Here is a 16,449-nt window from a genome sequence, read left to right as displayed (position 1 = left end):
CAACTCTCCTTGAAGGAGTGAACGGGAATCTATTGGGCGCTAGCTCAAAAACCCCAACATAAGCACACATTTCGTCAACAAGAAGTACAAATATAATTAACTTGCTAACTGTGGTATCGTATAGCTTAGAAATCGTGAGAAAACGTATTTGCGAGAAGAATAGGCACGTTTCTCGACATATACACTGACTTTGAGAAGGGATTGGGTGACGACTAGTTTAGCAACCGCGTGACGCAACATGACAACGTCAACCCAATTGGTCAACAGTCTGCTGGGTAGCGCGTTACAATTCCAAATATTAATTGGATTCTTATCTCCTTTCTATAATATATCTGGCATCTGCACCATGCAATGCGCACTGGACTAAAGAGGCAGCCAAATACACTCCTTTCTGTGTTTGCGATGCGCGCAAATTAGTGGAGGAACAAGGTGGAGTTCTTATAGAACCCAGCAAAAAAAAGTCTCTATTTACATGTTGCTTATGAGTGCATTTAACACTACTTTTGGAATACAATTGGATTTTAAGGCGCGTATGAATGTCCTGTTTAATATAATTTAAAAAAAAATATTTTACCTTTACCAGGTAGGCAAGTTGAGAACAAGTTCTCATTTACAATTGCGACCTGGCCAAGATAAAGCAAAGCAGTTCGACAGATACAACGACACAGAGTTACACATGGAGTAAAACAAACATACAGTCAATAATACAGTATAAACAAGTCTATATACAATGTGAGCAAATGAGGTGAGAAAGGAGGTAAATGCAAAAAAGGCCATGGTGGCAAAGTAAATACAATATAGCAAGTAAAACACTGGAATGGTAGTTTTGCAATGGAAGAATCTGCAAAGTAGAAATAAAAATAATGGGGTGCAAAGGAGCTAAATAAATTAAATACAGTTGGGAAAGAGGTAGTTGTTTGGGCTAAATTATAGGTGGGCTATGTACAGGTGCAGTAATCTGTGAGCTGTTCTGACAGTTGGTGCTTAAAGCTAGTGAGGGAGATAATGTTTCGTCATCATACACTTTAAACATCTTAAATGTAGATTTCCGCCTAAATCAAATGAAATGCTATTGATCACATACACACATTTAGCAGATGTTATTGCGAGTGTATCGAAATGCTTGTGAAACTAGATCAAACAGTGCAGTAATATCTAACAATTCATAACAATACACACACATCTAAAAGTAAAACAAGTAACCAGGTGAGTAACCAGGTGAGTAACCAGGTGAGTAACCAGGTGGAACCGGCTAGTGATGGCTATTTAACAGTCTGATGGGCTTGAGAAATAAGTTGTTTTTCACTCTCTCGGTTCCAGCTTTGATGCACCTGTACTGAACTCGCCTTCTGCATGATTAGACTGGTTAGACTGTAAACTCTCCTTCCAGACTCACATTAAGCATCTCCAATCCAAAATGAAATCTAGAATTGGCTTCCTATATCGCAACAAAGCATCCTTCACTCATGCTGTCAAACATACCCTCGTAAAACTGACCATCCTACCGATCCTCGACTTCGGTGATGTCATCTATAAAATAGCCTCCAACACTCTACTCAACAAACTGGATGCAGTCTATCACAGTACCATCCGTTTTGTCACCAAAGCCCCATACACTACCCACCATTGCAACCTGTACGCTCTCGTTGGTTGGCCCTCGCTTCATACTCGTCGCCAAACCCACTGGCTCCAGGTCATCTATAAGTCTTTGTTAGGTAAAGCCCCACTTAACTCAGCTCACTGGTCACCCTGGCAGCACCCACTTGTAGCACGCGCTCCAGCAGGGAAAAAACTCTGAAGCTGGAGACTCATTTCCCTCACTAGCTTTAAGCACCAGCTGTCAGAGCAGCTCAGAGATCACTGCACATAGCCCATCTATCTACCTACCTCATCCCCATACAGTATTTATTTATTTATCTTGCTCCTTTGCACCCCAGTATCTCTACTTGCACATTCATCTTCTGCACATCTACCATTCCAGTGTTTAATTGCTAAATTGTAATTACTTCACCACCATGGCCTATTTATTGCCTTACCTCCCTCATCTTACCTCATTTGCACACACTGTATATAGACTTTTCTACTGTATTATTGATTGTATGTTTGTTTATTCCATGTGTAACTCTGTGTTGTTGAATGTGTCGAACTGCTATGCTTTATCTTGGCCAGGTCGCAGTTGCAAATGAGAACTTGTTCTCAACTAGCCTACCTGGTTAAATAAAGGTGAAATAAAAATAAATAAAATGATAGCGTGGTGAACAGGCAGTGGCTCGGGTGGTTGATGTCCTTGATGATCTATTTGGCCTTCCTGTGACATTGGGTGCTGTAGGTGTCCTGGAGGGCAGGCAGTGTGCCCCCGGTGATGCATTGGGCAGACCGCACCACCCTCTGGTAAGCCCTGCGCTCGCGGGCTGTACAGTTGCCATACCAAGCAGTGATACAGCCCGACAGGATGCTCTCAGTGGTGCATCTGTAAACGTTTTAGGGTTTTAGTGGCCAAGCCACATTTCTTCAGCCTCCTGAGGTTGAAGAGGCACTGTTGCGCCTTCTTCACCACACTGTCTGTGTGGGTGGACCATTTTAGATCGTCAGTGATGTGTACGCCGAGGAACTTGAAGCTTTCCACCTTCTCTTCTACTGTCCCGTCGATGTGGATAGGGGGTGCTCCCCCTGCTTTTTCCTGAAGTCCACGATCAGCTCATATTGTTGACGTTGAGGGAGAGGTTATTTTCCTGACACCACACTCCCAGGGCCCTCACCTCCTCCCTGTAGACTGCCTCGTCATTGTTGGTAATCAGGCCTACTACTGTTGTGTTGTCGGCAAACTTGATGATTGAGTTGGAGGCGTGTGTGGCCACTCGGTCATGGGTGAACAGGGAGTACCGGAGGGGGCTGAGCACGCACCCTTGTGGGGCCCCTGTGTTGAGGATCAGTGAAGTGGAGGTGATGGTTCCTACCTTCACCACCTGGGGGGGTGGCCCGTCAGGAATTCCAGGACCCAGTTTCACAGGACGGGGTTCAGACCAAGGGCCCAAAGCTTAATGATGAGCTTGGAGGGTACTATGGTGTTGAAGGCTGAGCTATAGTCAATGAACAGCATTCTTACATAGGTAAGGCATTCTTGTCAGGTAAGGTAGGGGTGATATGATCCTTAACTAGCCTCTCAAAGCACTTCATGATGACAGAAGTGAGTGCTATGGGACAATGGTAATTTAGTTCAGTTACCTTTGCTTTCTTGGGTACAGGAACAATGGTGGACATCTTGAAGCATGTGGGGACAACAGACTGGGATAGGGAGAGATTTAATATGTTGGTAAACACTCCAGCCAGCTGGTCTGCGCATGCTCTGAGGACAGTGGTTAGAGTGTTGGACTAGATCGTTCAAATCCCCGAGCTGACAAGGTACAAATATGTTGTTCTGCCGTCTGGGCCGGCAGCCTTGTGAGGGTTAATGGCTTACGTCAGCCACGGAAAACAAGAGCCCACAGTCCTTGGGAGAGCACCACGTCAATGGCACTGTGTTGTCTTTAAAGTGGGCAAAGAAGGTGTTTCCCTTTGGAATCCATGATTGTCTGTAGACCCTGCCACATACCAGTCAAAAGTTTGGACACACCTATTCATTCCAGTTTGTTTAAAAAAAACAATGTTCTACATTGTAGAATAATAGTGATGACATCAAAACTATGAAATAACACATATGGAATCATGTAGTAACCAAAAAAGTGTTAAACAAATCAAAATGTGTTTTATTTTTGAGATTATTCAACAGTTTTGCACACTCTTGGCATTCCCTCAACCAGCTCATGACGTAGTCACCTGGAATGCATTTAAATTAACAGGTGTGCCTTGTTAAAAGTTAATTTGTGGAATTGCTTTCATTCTTAATGCATTTGAGCTAATCAGTTGTGTTGTGACAAGGTAGGGGTGGTATACAGAAGATAGTCCTATTTGGTAAAAGACCAAGTCCATATTATGGCAAGAACAGCTCAAATAAGCAAAGAGAAATGACAGTCCATCATTACCTTAAGACATGAAGGTCAGTCAATACAGAACATTTCAAAAACTCTGAACGTTTTTTCAAGAGCAGTCACAACAACCATCAAACGCTATGATGAAACTGGCTCTCATGAAGACCGACACAGGAAAGGAAGACCCAGAGGTACCTCTGCTGCAGTTATTTAGAGTTAACTGCACCTCAGATTGCAGCCCAAATAACTGCTTCACAGAGTTCAAGTAACAAACACATCTCAACATCAACTATTCAGAGGAGACTGAAATTGCTGCAAAGAAACCACTACTAAAGGACATCAATAATGAGAAGAGACTTGCTTGGGCCAAGAAACACGAGCAATGGACATTAGACGGGTTGGAAATCTGTCCTTTGGTTTGATAAGTCCAAATTTGAGATTTCTGGTTCCAACCGTCGTGTCTTTGTGAGACGCAGAGTAGGTGAACGGATGATCTCCGCATGTGTGGTTCCCACCGTGAAGCATGGAGGAGGAGTTGTGATGGTGTTGGGGTGCTTTGCTGGTGACACTGTCTTTGATTTATTTAGAATTCAAGGCACACTTAACCAGCATGGCTACCACAGCGATACACCATCCTATCTGGTTTGCGCTTAGTGGGACTTTCATTTGTTTTTCAAGAGGACAATGACCCAACACATCTCCAGGCTGTGTAAGGACTATTTGACCAAGAAGGAGAGTGATGGAGTGCTGCATCAGATGATATGGCCTCCACAATCATCCGACCTCAACCCAATTTGGATGGTTTGGGATAAGTTGGACCGCAGAGTCCAAGGAAAAGCAGCATATGTGGGAACTCTTTCAAGGCTGTTGGAAAAGCATTCCAGGTGAAGCTGGTTGAGATAATACCAAGCTGTCATCAAGGCAAAGGGTGGCTACTATGAAGAATCTAAAATATAACACATTTTGATTTGTTAACACTTTTTTGGTTACTACATGATTCCATATGTGTTATTTCATAGTTCTGATGTATTCACTATTATTCTACAATGTAGAAGATAGTAAAAATAAAGAAAAACCTTTGTTGGTGAGTACACATTTTTGACTGGTACTGTACTGTATAATCTTAGCAACTGTTCAAGCAAGAATCAAAATATAATTGTAAGTGTCTGAGAATCCCAAAAAATGAATTTTGTTTAGAAGTAATAAAAATGTTAATCTCGATTATGTTGAATGGGCGCAGATGACGATGGCTTTCTTACTGCCGCCGAGAGTATCGGAAAAATGTGCTAGACCCTCCGTTAAATGACACATTTCTCAAGGTAGGAATATCGCAAAAAATATCAATGGCTCATTCAAGAGAAGACATTCTCCCGCGTTATGACATCTGCCAGTATTAGAATCTAGCATGAATGATAGAAGTTTTAACGATTTAAAAGTAATATTCTTATTAACTTCCAATGTAGTGAGAGAGACTTTATCACAGTACTACGTCATACCGGCCGGATCTCTGCCTGCTTGAACGCCAATAACTCAGATACACATGAAAACATGAAATGACTCGGGGAATGGATAGAACATCACTCAGAGATGCACAAAAAACAATATAATATTCAGATTGGGTGAACCTTTCCTTTAAACTACGGTTCTTTAGCCTAATTAAAAGCAAATTATAATTTTTTAAATGTAAAGCACGTTATAATGTTTTACAGTAAAATAACATTACATGTATATCCTATTATTGTGTGGGGATTTGTTTTTTCTCCATTTAAAACTTCTGTGTGAACAGATTTTTTTGCGTAGCCCTACTGTTCAAACTGGTGAAAGTTGATACCATAGCAAGGTTCTACGTAACACTGTGTAAGGGTCCTACGTAACAATGTTACAATTCATATAGCGTCACTTGGCTTCTTATTTGGGAAGATGCTCTGCTCTGCAGACCCAGCCAACACAGGAGTGATTATAGTGTATTAAAATCGAAGATGATGGTTGGTTTGAGTAGTTATTAGTGTCTTCAAAATTACCCTCAAGTTAAAGATTTTTAGAGTTGATCACAGCTTTGCCACGAGGACAAATACTGATATCCAATTAGACCACATGATGGCGCTATGTGATATACTGTCCTCAACCAAAGCTGTTCTGCTGAATGGTCCATGGTCACTGCTTATATCTGGTGATAATCTCCTATATCAGTGGTTCCCAAACTTTTTATAGTCCCGTACCCCTTCAAACATTCAACCTCCAGCTGCCGTACCCCCTCTAGCACCAGGGTCAGCGCACTCTCAAATGTTGTTTTTTGCAAGCCTGCAACACACACACTATACGATACATTTATTAAACACAAGAATTAGTGTTTTTGTCACAACGCGGCTCGTGGGAAGTGACAAAGAGCTCTTAAAGGACCAGGGCACAAATAATAATATAATAATAATAAGTCATTTTGCTCTTTATTTAACCATCTTACATATAAAACCTTATTTGTTAATCGAAAAATTGTGAATAATTCACCACAGGTTAATGAGAAGGGTGTGAATAACTCACCACAGGTTAATGAGAAGGGTGTGAATAACTCACCACAGGTTAATGAGAAGGGTGTGAATAACTCACCACAGGTTAATGAGAAGGGTGTGAATAACTCACCACAGGTTAATGAGAAGGGTGTGAATAACTCACCACAGGTTAATGAGAAGGGTGTGAATAACTCACCACAGGTTAATGAGAAGGGTGTGAATAACTCACCACAGGTTAATGAGAAGGGTGTGAATAACTCACCACAGGTTAATGAGAAGGGTGTGAATAACTCACCACAGGTTAATGAGAAGGGTGTGAATAACTCACCACAGGTTAATGAGAAGGATGTGCTTGAAAGGATGCACATAACTCTGCAATGTTGGGTTGTATTGGAGAGAGTCTCAGTCTTAAATCATTTTCCACACACAGTCTGTGCCTGTAATTAGTTTTCATGCTAGTGAGGGCCGAGAATCCTCTCTCACATAGGTACATGATTACAAAGGGCATCAGTGTCTTAACAGCACGATTTGCCAAGGCAGGATACTCTGAGCGCAGCCCAATCCAGATATCTGGCAGTGGCTTCTGATTAAATAAAATTTTCACAGAACCACTTGTTGCAATTTGATGAGGCTCTCTTGTTCAGATATCGGTAAGTGGACTGGAGGCAGGGCATGAAAGGGATAACGAATCCAGTTGTTTGTGTCATCCGTTTCGGGAAAGTACCTGCGTAATACATTTTGAATTTAAAAAAAATTTATTATGATTTTTTTATTTTTAATATGAATCACATTTTCATTTGGCGTACCCCCGACGGCATTGCGCATATCCCTGTTTGGGAATACCTGCCCCAAATGGATAGTTTTTCACTTCTCAAGGTGGAGAGGATAATTGAAAAGTGACTCCAAAAAGCCTCTTCGTATAATCTTGGGTATTGTAAGACATCGGCCGATTCGGCTTTAGTCTTATGAATAATACAGGACAGGTCAGATAAACACACTTCAGTACATCATAACCCCATGACATACTTGGCTGTGACCAGGTGTCGATCAGATTACAGTACTATATTTGCAGATTTTACACGAATATTATTCATTTAGCTGTTCCAGTACCCAACCTCAAAGCCTGGTAACAGCGGATTGACAGTATGATTTACAACAACATGTTTTCCCATTCATGTCAACATTCTCTGATGTGTGAACTGTTACGGAATCTAGTTGATAGGTATTCGACTAGCCGGACTGTTCCCGGGACTCCATGTGTAGGGATTTGTACAATGCACAAACAAGGCTATTGAACCTGACATTGGTGTCTGTCTTTATTCCTTTATCCAACATATCATACTGAAACATGAACCTCCAACCATCTTTGTGGTACCATTTGAAAGGCCACATTTGAATGTAATGTATTCCCATTTGAGTACATTTATCAGTTAGAATATGACACCCACCCTGCATGTCTCAACCGAAAAACATCAGATGGTGTAAAATAGGGTTTAAGCTACATTTGCGAATATGAAAAAATAACTGAGTTTGCGCGTTTTTTAGATAGGCCTAATGGAGGTTTTAAGGTTAAGAAAAAAAAAGAAGAAAAAAAGAAGAAGAATACAATAAGTACATTTATATATATTTTTTAAAGGTGGGAGTTTTCAAAATAAGTCAACTTTGAACACATTTATCTGTTGAATTTTTTGCCATAAAAAAAAGTCACCACTTCTACAATGGGCACATGTGTATGGAAGGTTTGGTTCAAATGAAAAGGGGTGCTGTCAAAAAGTGATCCGAATTCAAATGGACGTGTACATACCATGGCCTCACGGGCTCCATCCTACTTCTGACACCAACGTAGCGATTATATGCGAACAGCGACAATGTAACGCCGGGAGTCTCGATCCAGGGTCTCCCAGAACCCAGACCTGCTAACCACGACAGCTCCAATAAGTTGCTATATATGCATTTCTTGTGGCCATGTTGCAGCCTACACATTTATTAGGCCTACTTTGAAACTCTATTACAGCCAATAAAATTAGGTATTTGGATACAGTTCCCCGTGTCTCCATGCGTAATTGTCCGTGGTCGCATTGGATTGGTTGACTATTCAGACAATGACATATTTATTTAATGTCTTGAATAAATCATTGATAGGTTTGAAATTGTTTTAAATATATTTGCTAGTACTCCAATATTCTGGGTGTTTCGGATGTCATTTGTTACCCAGATATAATTGCGCTGACATGCCCCCAGGAGCTGTTATTTCTAGGTGGCGTCCAGAGGTGCGAGATGTCCGCAGAAATATTTTCTATACATTTTTTCTGCCGTGCGTTTTGAGTAATGTCCTTAAAATAGAGCGTGTTTCTGACTTGGTTACTATGAATGTGCGCTCTGGGCGGACGATGCAGATTAGTCATTTACATCACACATGCCCACATGCACGTCTGTGGGTAGGTATTTTTTCGGGGTTGCATGTTCATGGATAAAAACCAACCAGCATGGTCGTGGATACAAATGGAACTTTCAACCACAGCAACATGAGATCTTACGCGACAGAGAGAGCGGAAGAGCCTGGCGCAACTAACATGATTTCGGAGGCGCTCGTTCCACACTTGCTGAAGATTGTGCAAGAGGCGGCGGAGGCGGCGTCCCCCACTTCGCAGTCTTCTACTCTGCTGATGGAGAATGGCACCAGGTGCGGGGAACAAATTCGGAACTACGACAAGGTGGAGAAAGTATTTATTGGAGCGATCCTCACCACGCTTACGCTGTTTACTATCTGCGGGAACTTGCTGGTGGTGATTTCGGTGTGCTTCGTGAAAAAGTTACGGCAGCCGTCCAACTATCTGATCGTGTCTCTGGCGGTTGCCGACCTTTCAATCGCGCTGGCAGTTATGCCGTTTGTCAGTATAACGGACCTTATTGGGGGGCAATGGGTTTTTGGCCGAGTCTTCTGTAATGTTTTTATTGCCATGGACGTGATGTGTTGCACTGCATCTATAATGACGCTGTGCGTAATTAGCATAGACAGGTGAGTGCCCTTCCAACTCCTATTTCCCAGTGATTGACGAACTGAAATAGGTGCCGGCGTTGTGCCGAAAATCTCCCCCATGACAGAATCCCACCCCTTCTAATTTCCTTAATTTTGTTGCCTAGAGTCAAATACTTTGTGGCACACATCCGAGTCAAATACTTTCTATAGAACAAACCTCACGTTTAGGCAACTGAAATTAATAATTAATGCATGTGACGTCAGGCAACTGAAATTAATAATTAATGCATGTGACGTCAGGCAACTGAAATGAATAATTAATGCATGTGTGGTATATTAAACATAGAGGAGGTAGTCAAATGTTGGCAGTAAACACTTCATGGGGGGTGCATATTGAAACAAATAGCCAAACCGAAAACTGCAGACAAAAATGCTTTCTGCTACTAAGATCAGTGAAATGTAGGTTCAACTGACAACGGAGTGAAGAGCAGAAATCTCAACTAGCAAGCAAGTAGCAGCAATGAAGAATGGGCAGGGGAAGATTTTCGGGCCAACACCGGTACTCGTTTCGGTGCTGGTACTGTTTATATTTAGGTGCAGGAGCTCCGCAATACTTTTGAGATAATATTCTATAAGAGGAACAGGATCTCAAGCAGTAGAACATTCGAAGTGCCAGTACTCAGTTCCAGCTCTGGTGAAGCACTGCTATTTACCTACATAGAAGGACAAGTGTATTGTTTGTGTTGTTTGACAAGGTTGTTAAATCCGTTTGGTTATGCTTGTTAATTATGCATTTAATTGTTAATTGCTCCCTCTACACTGTCTCCCTGCTGCTCCCTCTACTCTGTCTCCCTGCTGCTCCCTCTACTCTGTCTCCCTGCTGCTCCCTCTACTCTGTCTCCCTGCTGCTCCCTCTACTCTGTCTCCCTGCTGCTCCCTCTACTCTGTCTCCGCTGCTCCCTCTACTCTGTCTCTGCTGCTTCCTCTACTCTGTCTCTGCTGCTCCCTCTACTCTGTCTCCCTGCTGCTCCCTCTACTATGTCTCCCTGCTGCTCCCTCTACTCTGTCTCTCTGCTGCTCCCTCTACTCTGTCTCTGCTGCTCCCTCTACTCTGTCTCCCTGCTGCTCCCTCTACTCTGTCTCTCTGCTGCTCCCTCTACTCTGTCTCCCTGCTGCTCCCTCTACTCTGTCTCTGCTGCTCCCTCTACTCTGTCTCCCTGCTGCTCCCTCTACTCTCTCTGCTGCTTCCTCTACTCTGTCTCTGCTGCTCCCTCTACTCTGTCTCCCTGCTGCTCCCTCTACTCTGTCTCTCTGCTGCTCCCTCTACTCTGTCTCTCTGCTGCTCCCTCTACTCTGTCTCTGCTGCTCCCTCTACTCTGTCTCCCTGCTGCTCCCTCTACTCTGTCTCCCTGCTGCTCCCTCTACTCTGTCTCCCTGCTGCTCCCTCTACTCTGTCTCTGCTGCTCCCTCTACTCTGTCTCCCTGCTGCTCCCTCTACTCTGTCTCTCTGCTGCTCCCTCTACTCTGTCTCTGCTGCTCCCTCTACTCTGTCTCCCTGCTGCTCCCTCTACTCTGTCTCCCTGCTGCTCCCTCTACTCTGTCTCTGCTGCTCCCTCTACTCTGTCTCCCTGCTGCTCCCTCTACTCTGTCCCTGCTGCTCCCTCTACTATGTCTCCCTGCTGCTCCCTCTACTCTGTCTCCCTGCTGCTCCCTCTACTCTGTCTCTCTGCTGCTCCCTCTACTCTGTCTCCCTGCTGCTCCCTCTACTCTGTCTCCCTGCTGCTCCCTCTACTCTGTCTCTGCTGCTCCCTCTACTCTGTCTCTCTGCTGCTCCCTCTACTCTGTCTCCCTGCTGCTCCATCTACTCTGTCTCTGCTGCTCCCTCTACTCTGTCTCCCTGCTGCTCCCTCTACTCTGTCTCTCTGCTGCTCCCTCTACTCTGTCTCTGCTGCTCCCTCTACTCTGTCTCCCTGCTGCTCCCTCTACTCTGTCTCCCTGCTGCTTCCTCTGTCTCTGCTGCTCCATCTACTCTGTCTCTGCTGCTCCCTCTACTCTGTCTCTGCTGCTCCCTCTACTCTGTCTCTCTGCTGCTCCCTCTACTCTGTCTCTCTGCTGCTCCATCTACTCTGTCTCTGCTGCTCCATCTACTCTGTCTCTGCTGCTCCCTCTACTCTGTCTCTGCTGCTCCCTCTACTCTGTCTCCCTGCTGCTCCCTCTACTCTGTCTCCCTGCTGCTCCCTCTACTCTGTCTCCGCTGCTCCCTCTACTCTGTCTCTGCTGCTCCCTCTACTCTGTCTCTGCTGCTCCCTCTACTCTGTCTCCCTGCTGCTCCCTCTACTCTGTCTCTCTGCTGCTCCCTCTACTCTGTCTCCCTGCTGCTCCCTCTACTCTGTCTCTGCTGCTCCCTCTACTCTGTCTCCCTGCTGCTCCCTCTACTCTGTCTCCCTGCTGCTCCCTCTACTCTGTCTCTCTGCTGCTCCCTCTACTCTGTCTCCCTGCAGCTCCCTCTACTCTGTCTCCCTGCTGCTCCCTCTACTCTGTCTCTCTGCTGCTCCCTCTACTCTGTCTCTGCTGCTCCCTCTACTCTGTCTCCCTGCTTCTGCTCCCTCTACTCTGTCTCCCTGCTGCTCCCTCTACTCTGTCTCTGCTGCTCCCTCTACTCTGTCTCCCTGCTGCTCCCTCTACTCTGTCTCTGCTGCTCCCTCTACTCTGTCTCCCTGCTGCTCCCTCTGTCTCTGCTGCTCCCTCTACTCTGTCTCCCTGCTGCTCCCTCTACTCTGTCTCTGCTGCTCCCTCTACTCTGTCTCTGCTGCTCCCTCTACTCTGTCTCTCTGCTGCTCCATCTACTCTGTCTCTGCTGCTCCATCTACTCTGTCTCTGCTGCTCCCTCTACTCTGTCTCTTCTGCTCCCTCTACTCTGTCTCTGCTGCTCCCTCTACTCTGTCTCTCTGCTGCTCCCTCTACTCTGTCTCTCTGCTGCTCCCTCTACTCTGTCTCTCTGCTGCTCCCTCTACTCTGTCTCCCTGCTGCTCCCTCTACTCTGTCTCCCTGCTGCTCCCTCTACTCTGTCTCCTTCTGCTCCCTCTACTCTGTCTCCCTGCTGCTCCCTCTACTCTGTCTCCCTGCTGCTCCCTCTACTCTGTCTCTGCTGCTCCCTCTACTCTGTCTCTCTGCTGCTCCCTCTACTCTGTCTCTGCTGCTCCCTCTACTCTGTCTCTCTGCTGCTCCCTCTACTCTGTCTCCCTGCTGCTCCCTCTACTCTGTCTCCCTGCTGCTCCCTCTACTCTGTCTCTCTGCTGCTCCCTCTACTCTTTATCTCTGCTGCTCCCTCTACTCTGTCTCCCTGCTGCTCCCTCTACTCTGTCTCTGCTGCTCCCTCTACTCTGTCTCCCTGTTGCTCCCTCTACTCTGTCTCTGCTGCTCCCTCTACTCTGTCTCCCTGCTGCTCCCTCTACTCTGTCTCTCTGCTGCTCCCTCTACTCTGTCTCCCTGCTGCTCCCTCTACTCTGTCTCCCTGCTGCTCCCTCTACACTGTCTTCCTGCTTCTGCTCCCTCTACTCTGTCTCCCTGCTGCTCCCTCTACTCTGTCTCCCTGCTGCTCCCTCTACACTTCTTCCTGCTTCTGCTCCCTCTACTCTGTCTCCCTGCTGCTCCCTCTACTCTGTCTCCCTGCTGCTCCCTCTACACTGTCTCTGCTGCTTCTGCTCCTATCCTGTTGTAATAATAGTAACTCAAGCTCGTAAGGAGTTTAGAATTCCATTCCCAAAAGTATAGCCCAGCTGGAGTAGGCTACATTATAATAACATTGTTATACAGTATCTTATTATAATCACTACAGTTCATTTGGGGTGAATAACTCCCCAGTGTTTGTTTTCTGTTCATGTAATGTATTTACAGTAGTATGTTCTGTATGTATAAACAGTTTATGTTTAGCAGCTAATTAATGATATGTATATTTTGTTGTTTGTTCTGAGGTACCTGGGCATAACCAAGCCTCTGACCTACCCTATGAGGCAGAATGGCTGTTGCATGGCCAAGATGGTGCTGTCCGTGTGGCTCCTCTCTGCCTCCATCACCCTGCCCCCCCTTTTCGGCTGGGCCCAGAACGTAAATGACAACAAGGTGTGTCTGATCAGCCAGGACTTTGGTTACACCATCTACTCCACCTCAGTGGCGTTCTACATCCCCGTATCCGTCATGCTCATTATGTACTACCGCATCTACCGCGCCGCCAAGCTCAGCGCCGCCAAGCACACCATCACGGGCTTCCCGCGGGTCGGGGAGGAGGCGGAGCGGGGGGAAGAGGAGGAAGCCATGGAGGAGCAGGAGGAGGAAGAGGACAGTGTGGACTGTGTGTCGGCCGCTCTGAGGCTCCACAGGGAGGTGGAGGAGTGCACGCGATTCTCCCGGCTCATGAGGAGCAACCGGAGGAACATGTCCATCTTCAAGCGGGAGCAGAAGGCAGCAGCCACCCTGGGGATCGTGGTAGGAGCCTTCAGTGTCTGCTGGATGCCTTTCTTCTTACTGTCCACGGCCAGACCCTTCATCTGCCGGGCGGACTGCCCTAGCTGTGTGCCCTTGTGGGTGGAGAGGACCCTGTTGTGGCTGGGCTACGCCAACTCCCTCCTCAACCCTTTCATCTACGCCTTCTTCAACAGGGATCTGAGGACCACCTACAGCAACCTGCTGCGCTGTCGTTATCGCAACATCAACCGCAAGCTGTCCGCCGTCGGGATGCAACAGGCCCTCAAACTGGTTGAAAAGACTCACTCTGTTATCTAAATGTGACCATGGTATTATTGTTGTGGTTTTGTGGCAGCTTCTATCTAAATGGTGTTATTGTTGTGGTTTTGTGACAGCTTCTATCTAAATGGTGTTATTGTTGTGGTTTTGTGACAGCTTCTATCTAAATGGTGTTATTGTTGTGGTTTTGTGACAGCTTCTATCTAAATGGTGTTATTGTTGTGGTATTGTGGGAGTTGCTATCTAAATGGTGTTATTGTTGTGGTATTGTGGGAGTTGCCATCTAAATGGTGTTATTGTTGTGGTTTTGTGGGAGTTGCCATCTAAATGGTGTTATTGTTGTGGTTTTGTGGGAGTTGCCATCTAAATGGTGTTATTGTTGTGGTTTTGTGGGAGTTGCCATTTAAATGGTGTTATTGTTGTGGTTTTGTGGGAGTTGCCACAACTGAGAAAGTCTTAGGTCAATGGCATCTGCTTGCCTGGTCCTCTACTCAAGATCTTGCATGTCCAGACAGTCTAAAACAGGGCTCTGTCACGACTTCCGCCGAAGTTGGCTCCCCTGCCTGTTCGGGCGGTGCTCGGCGGTCGTCGTCACTGGCCTACTAGCCGCCACCGATCCCTTTTTTCGTTTTCTGTATGTTTTGTCTTATTAGTTGCACCTGTGTCTAATTGTGTGTGCTAGATGGGCTTCCTTATTTTAAGTGCGTATACCCGCCCTTGTTTTGTGTGGGATTATTCTTGTGTTATTTAGGTGTGTTCGTGTTCTGGACCTGGTACCCTGTGTTCTGGACCTGGTACCCTGTGTTGTGGACCTGGTACCCTGTGTTGTGGACCTGGTACCCTGTGTTGTGGGTTGGTCCCTGTGTTGTGGGTTGGTCCCTGTGTTCTGGACCTGGTACCCTGTGTTGTGGGTTGGTCCCTGTGTTCTGGACCTGGTATCCTGTGTTGTGGGTTGGTACCCTGTGTTGTGGGTTGGTACCCTGTGTTGTGGGTTGGTCCCTGTGTTGTGGGTTGGTACCCTGTGTTGTGGGTTGGTACCCTGTGTTTTAGGTTGGTACCCTGTGTTGTGGACCTGGTACCCTGTGTTGTGGGTTGGTCCCTGTGTTGTGGGTTGGTCCCTGTGTTTTGGGTTTGTCCCTGTGTTTTGGGTTGGTCCCTGTGTTGTGGGTTGGTCCCTGTGTTGTGGGTTGGTCCCTGTGTTGTGGGTTGGTCCCTGTGTTGTGGGTTGGTCCCTGTGTTCTGGACCTGGTACCCTGTGTTCTGGACCTGGTACCCTGTGTTCTGGACCTGGTACCCTGTGTTGTGGACCTGGTACCCTGTGTTGTGGGTTGGTCCCTGTGTTCTGGACCTGGTACCCTGTGTTGTGGGTTGGTACCCTGTGTTGTGGGTTGGTCCCTGTGTTCTGGACCTGGTACCCTGTGTTGTGGGTTGGTCCCTGTGTTGTGGGTTGGTACCCTGTGTTCTGGACCTGGTATCCTGTGTTGTGGGTTTGTACCCTGTGTTGTGGGTTGGTACCCTGTGTTGTGGGTTGGTCCCTGTGTTGTGGGTTGGTACCCTGTGTTGTGGGTTGGTACCCCGTGTTTTGGGTTGGTACCCTGTGTTGTGGACCTGGTACCCTGTGTTGTGGGTTGGTCCCTGTGTTGTGGGTTTGTCCCTGTGTTTTGGGTTGGTCCCTGTGTTGTGGGTTGGTCCCTGTGTTGTGGGTTGGACCCTGTGTTCTGGACCTGGTACCCTGTGTTGTGGACCTGGTACCCTGTGTTGTGGACCTGGTACCCTGTGTTGTGGACCTGGTACCCTGTGTTGTGGGTTGGTCCCTGTGTTGTGGGTTGGTCCCTGTGTTGTGGGTTGGTCCCTGTGTTGTGGGTTGGACCCGGTACCCTGTGTTGTGGACCTGGTACCCTGTGTTGTGGACCTGGTACCCTGTGTTGTGGACCTGGTACCCTGTGTTGTGGGTTGGTCCCTGTGTTCTGGACCTGGTACCCTGTGTTGTGGGTTGGTACCCTGTGTTTTGGGTTGGTACCCTGTGTTGTGGACCTGGTACCCTGTGTTGTGGGTTGGTCCCTGTGTTGTGGGTTTGTCCGTGTGTTTTGGGTTGGTCCCTGTGTTGTGGGTTGGTCCCTGTGTTGTGGGTTGGTACCCTGTGTTCTGGACCTGGTACCCTGTGTTCTGGACCTGGTACCCTGTGTTGTGGGTTGGTCCCTGTGTTGTGGGTTGGTCCCTGTGTTGTGGGTTGGTCCCTGTGTTCTGGACC

General features: G+C 46.6%; 1 protein-coding gene across 1 annotated transcript; it reads left to right on the top strand.

The window, feature by feature from the left end:
- The first annotated feature begins 8,744 nt into the window (after positions 1 to 8,744).
- On the top strand, positions 8,745 to 15,347 carry LOC109866064 (5-hydroxytryptamine receptor 7-like). Its single transcript, XM_020454621.2, has 2 exons — positions 8,745 to 9,494; positions 13,430 to 15,347. The coding sequence occupies exons 1-2, from the start codon at positions 8,962 to 8,964 to the stop codon at positions 14,235 to 14,237; spliced, it is 1,341 nt and encodes a 446-aa protein (XP_020310210.1). The 5' UTR covers positions 8,745 to 8,961; the 3' UTR covers positions 14,238 to 15,347.
- Positions 15,348 to 16,449: the final 1,102 nt, after the last annotated feature.

Source organism: Oncorhynchus kisutch, linkage group LG20 (assembly GCF_002021735.2).
Source record: "Oncorhynchus kisutch isolate 150728-3 linkage group LG20, Okis_V2, whole genome shotgun sequence".
Classification (NCBI taxonomy): Eukaryota; Metazoa; Chordata; class Actinopteri; order Salmoniformes; family Salmonidae; genus Oncorhynchus; species Oncorhynchus kisutch.
Note: the sequence above shows the minus strand (reverse complement) of the source record. Positions and strands in the feature narration are given on the sequence as shown.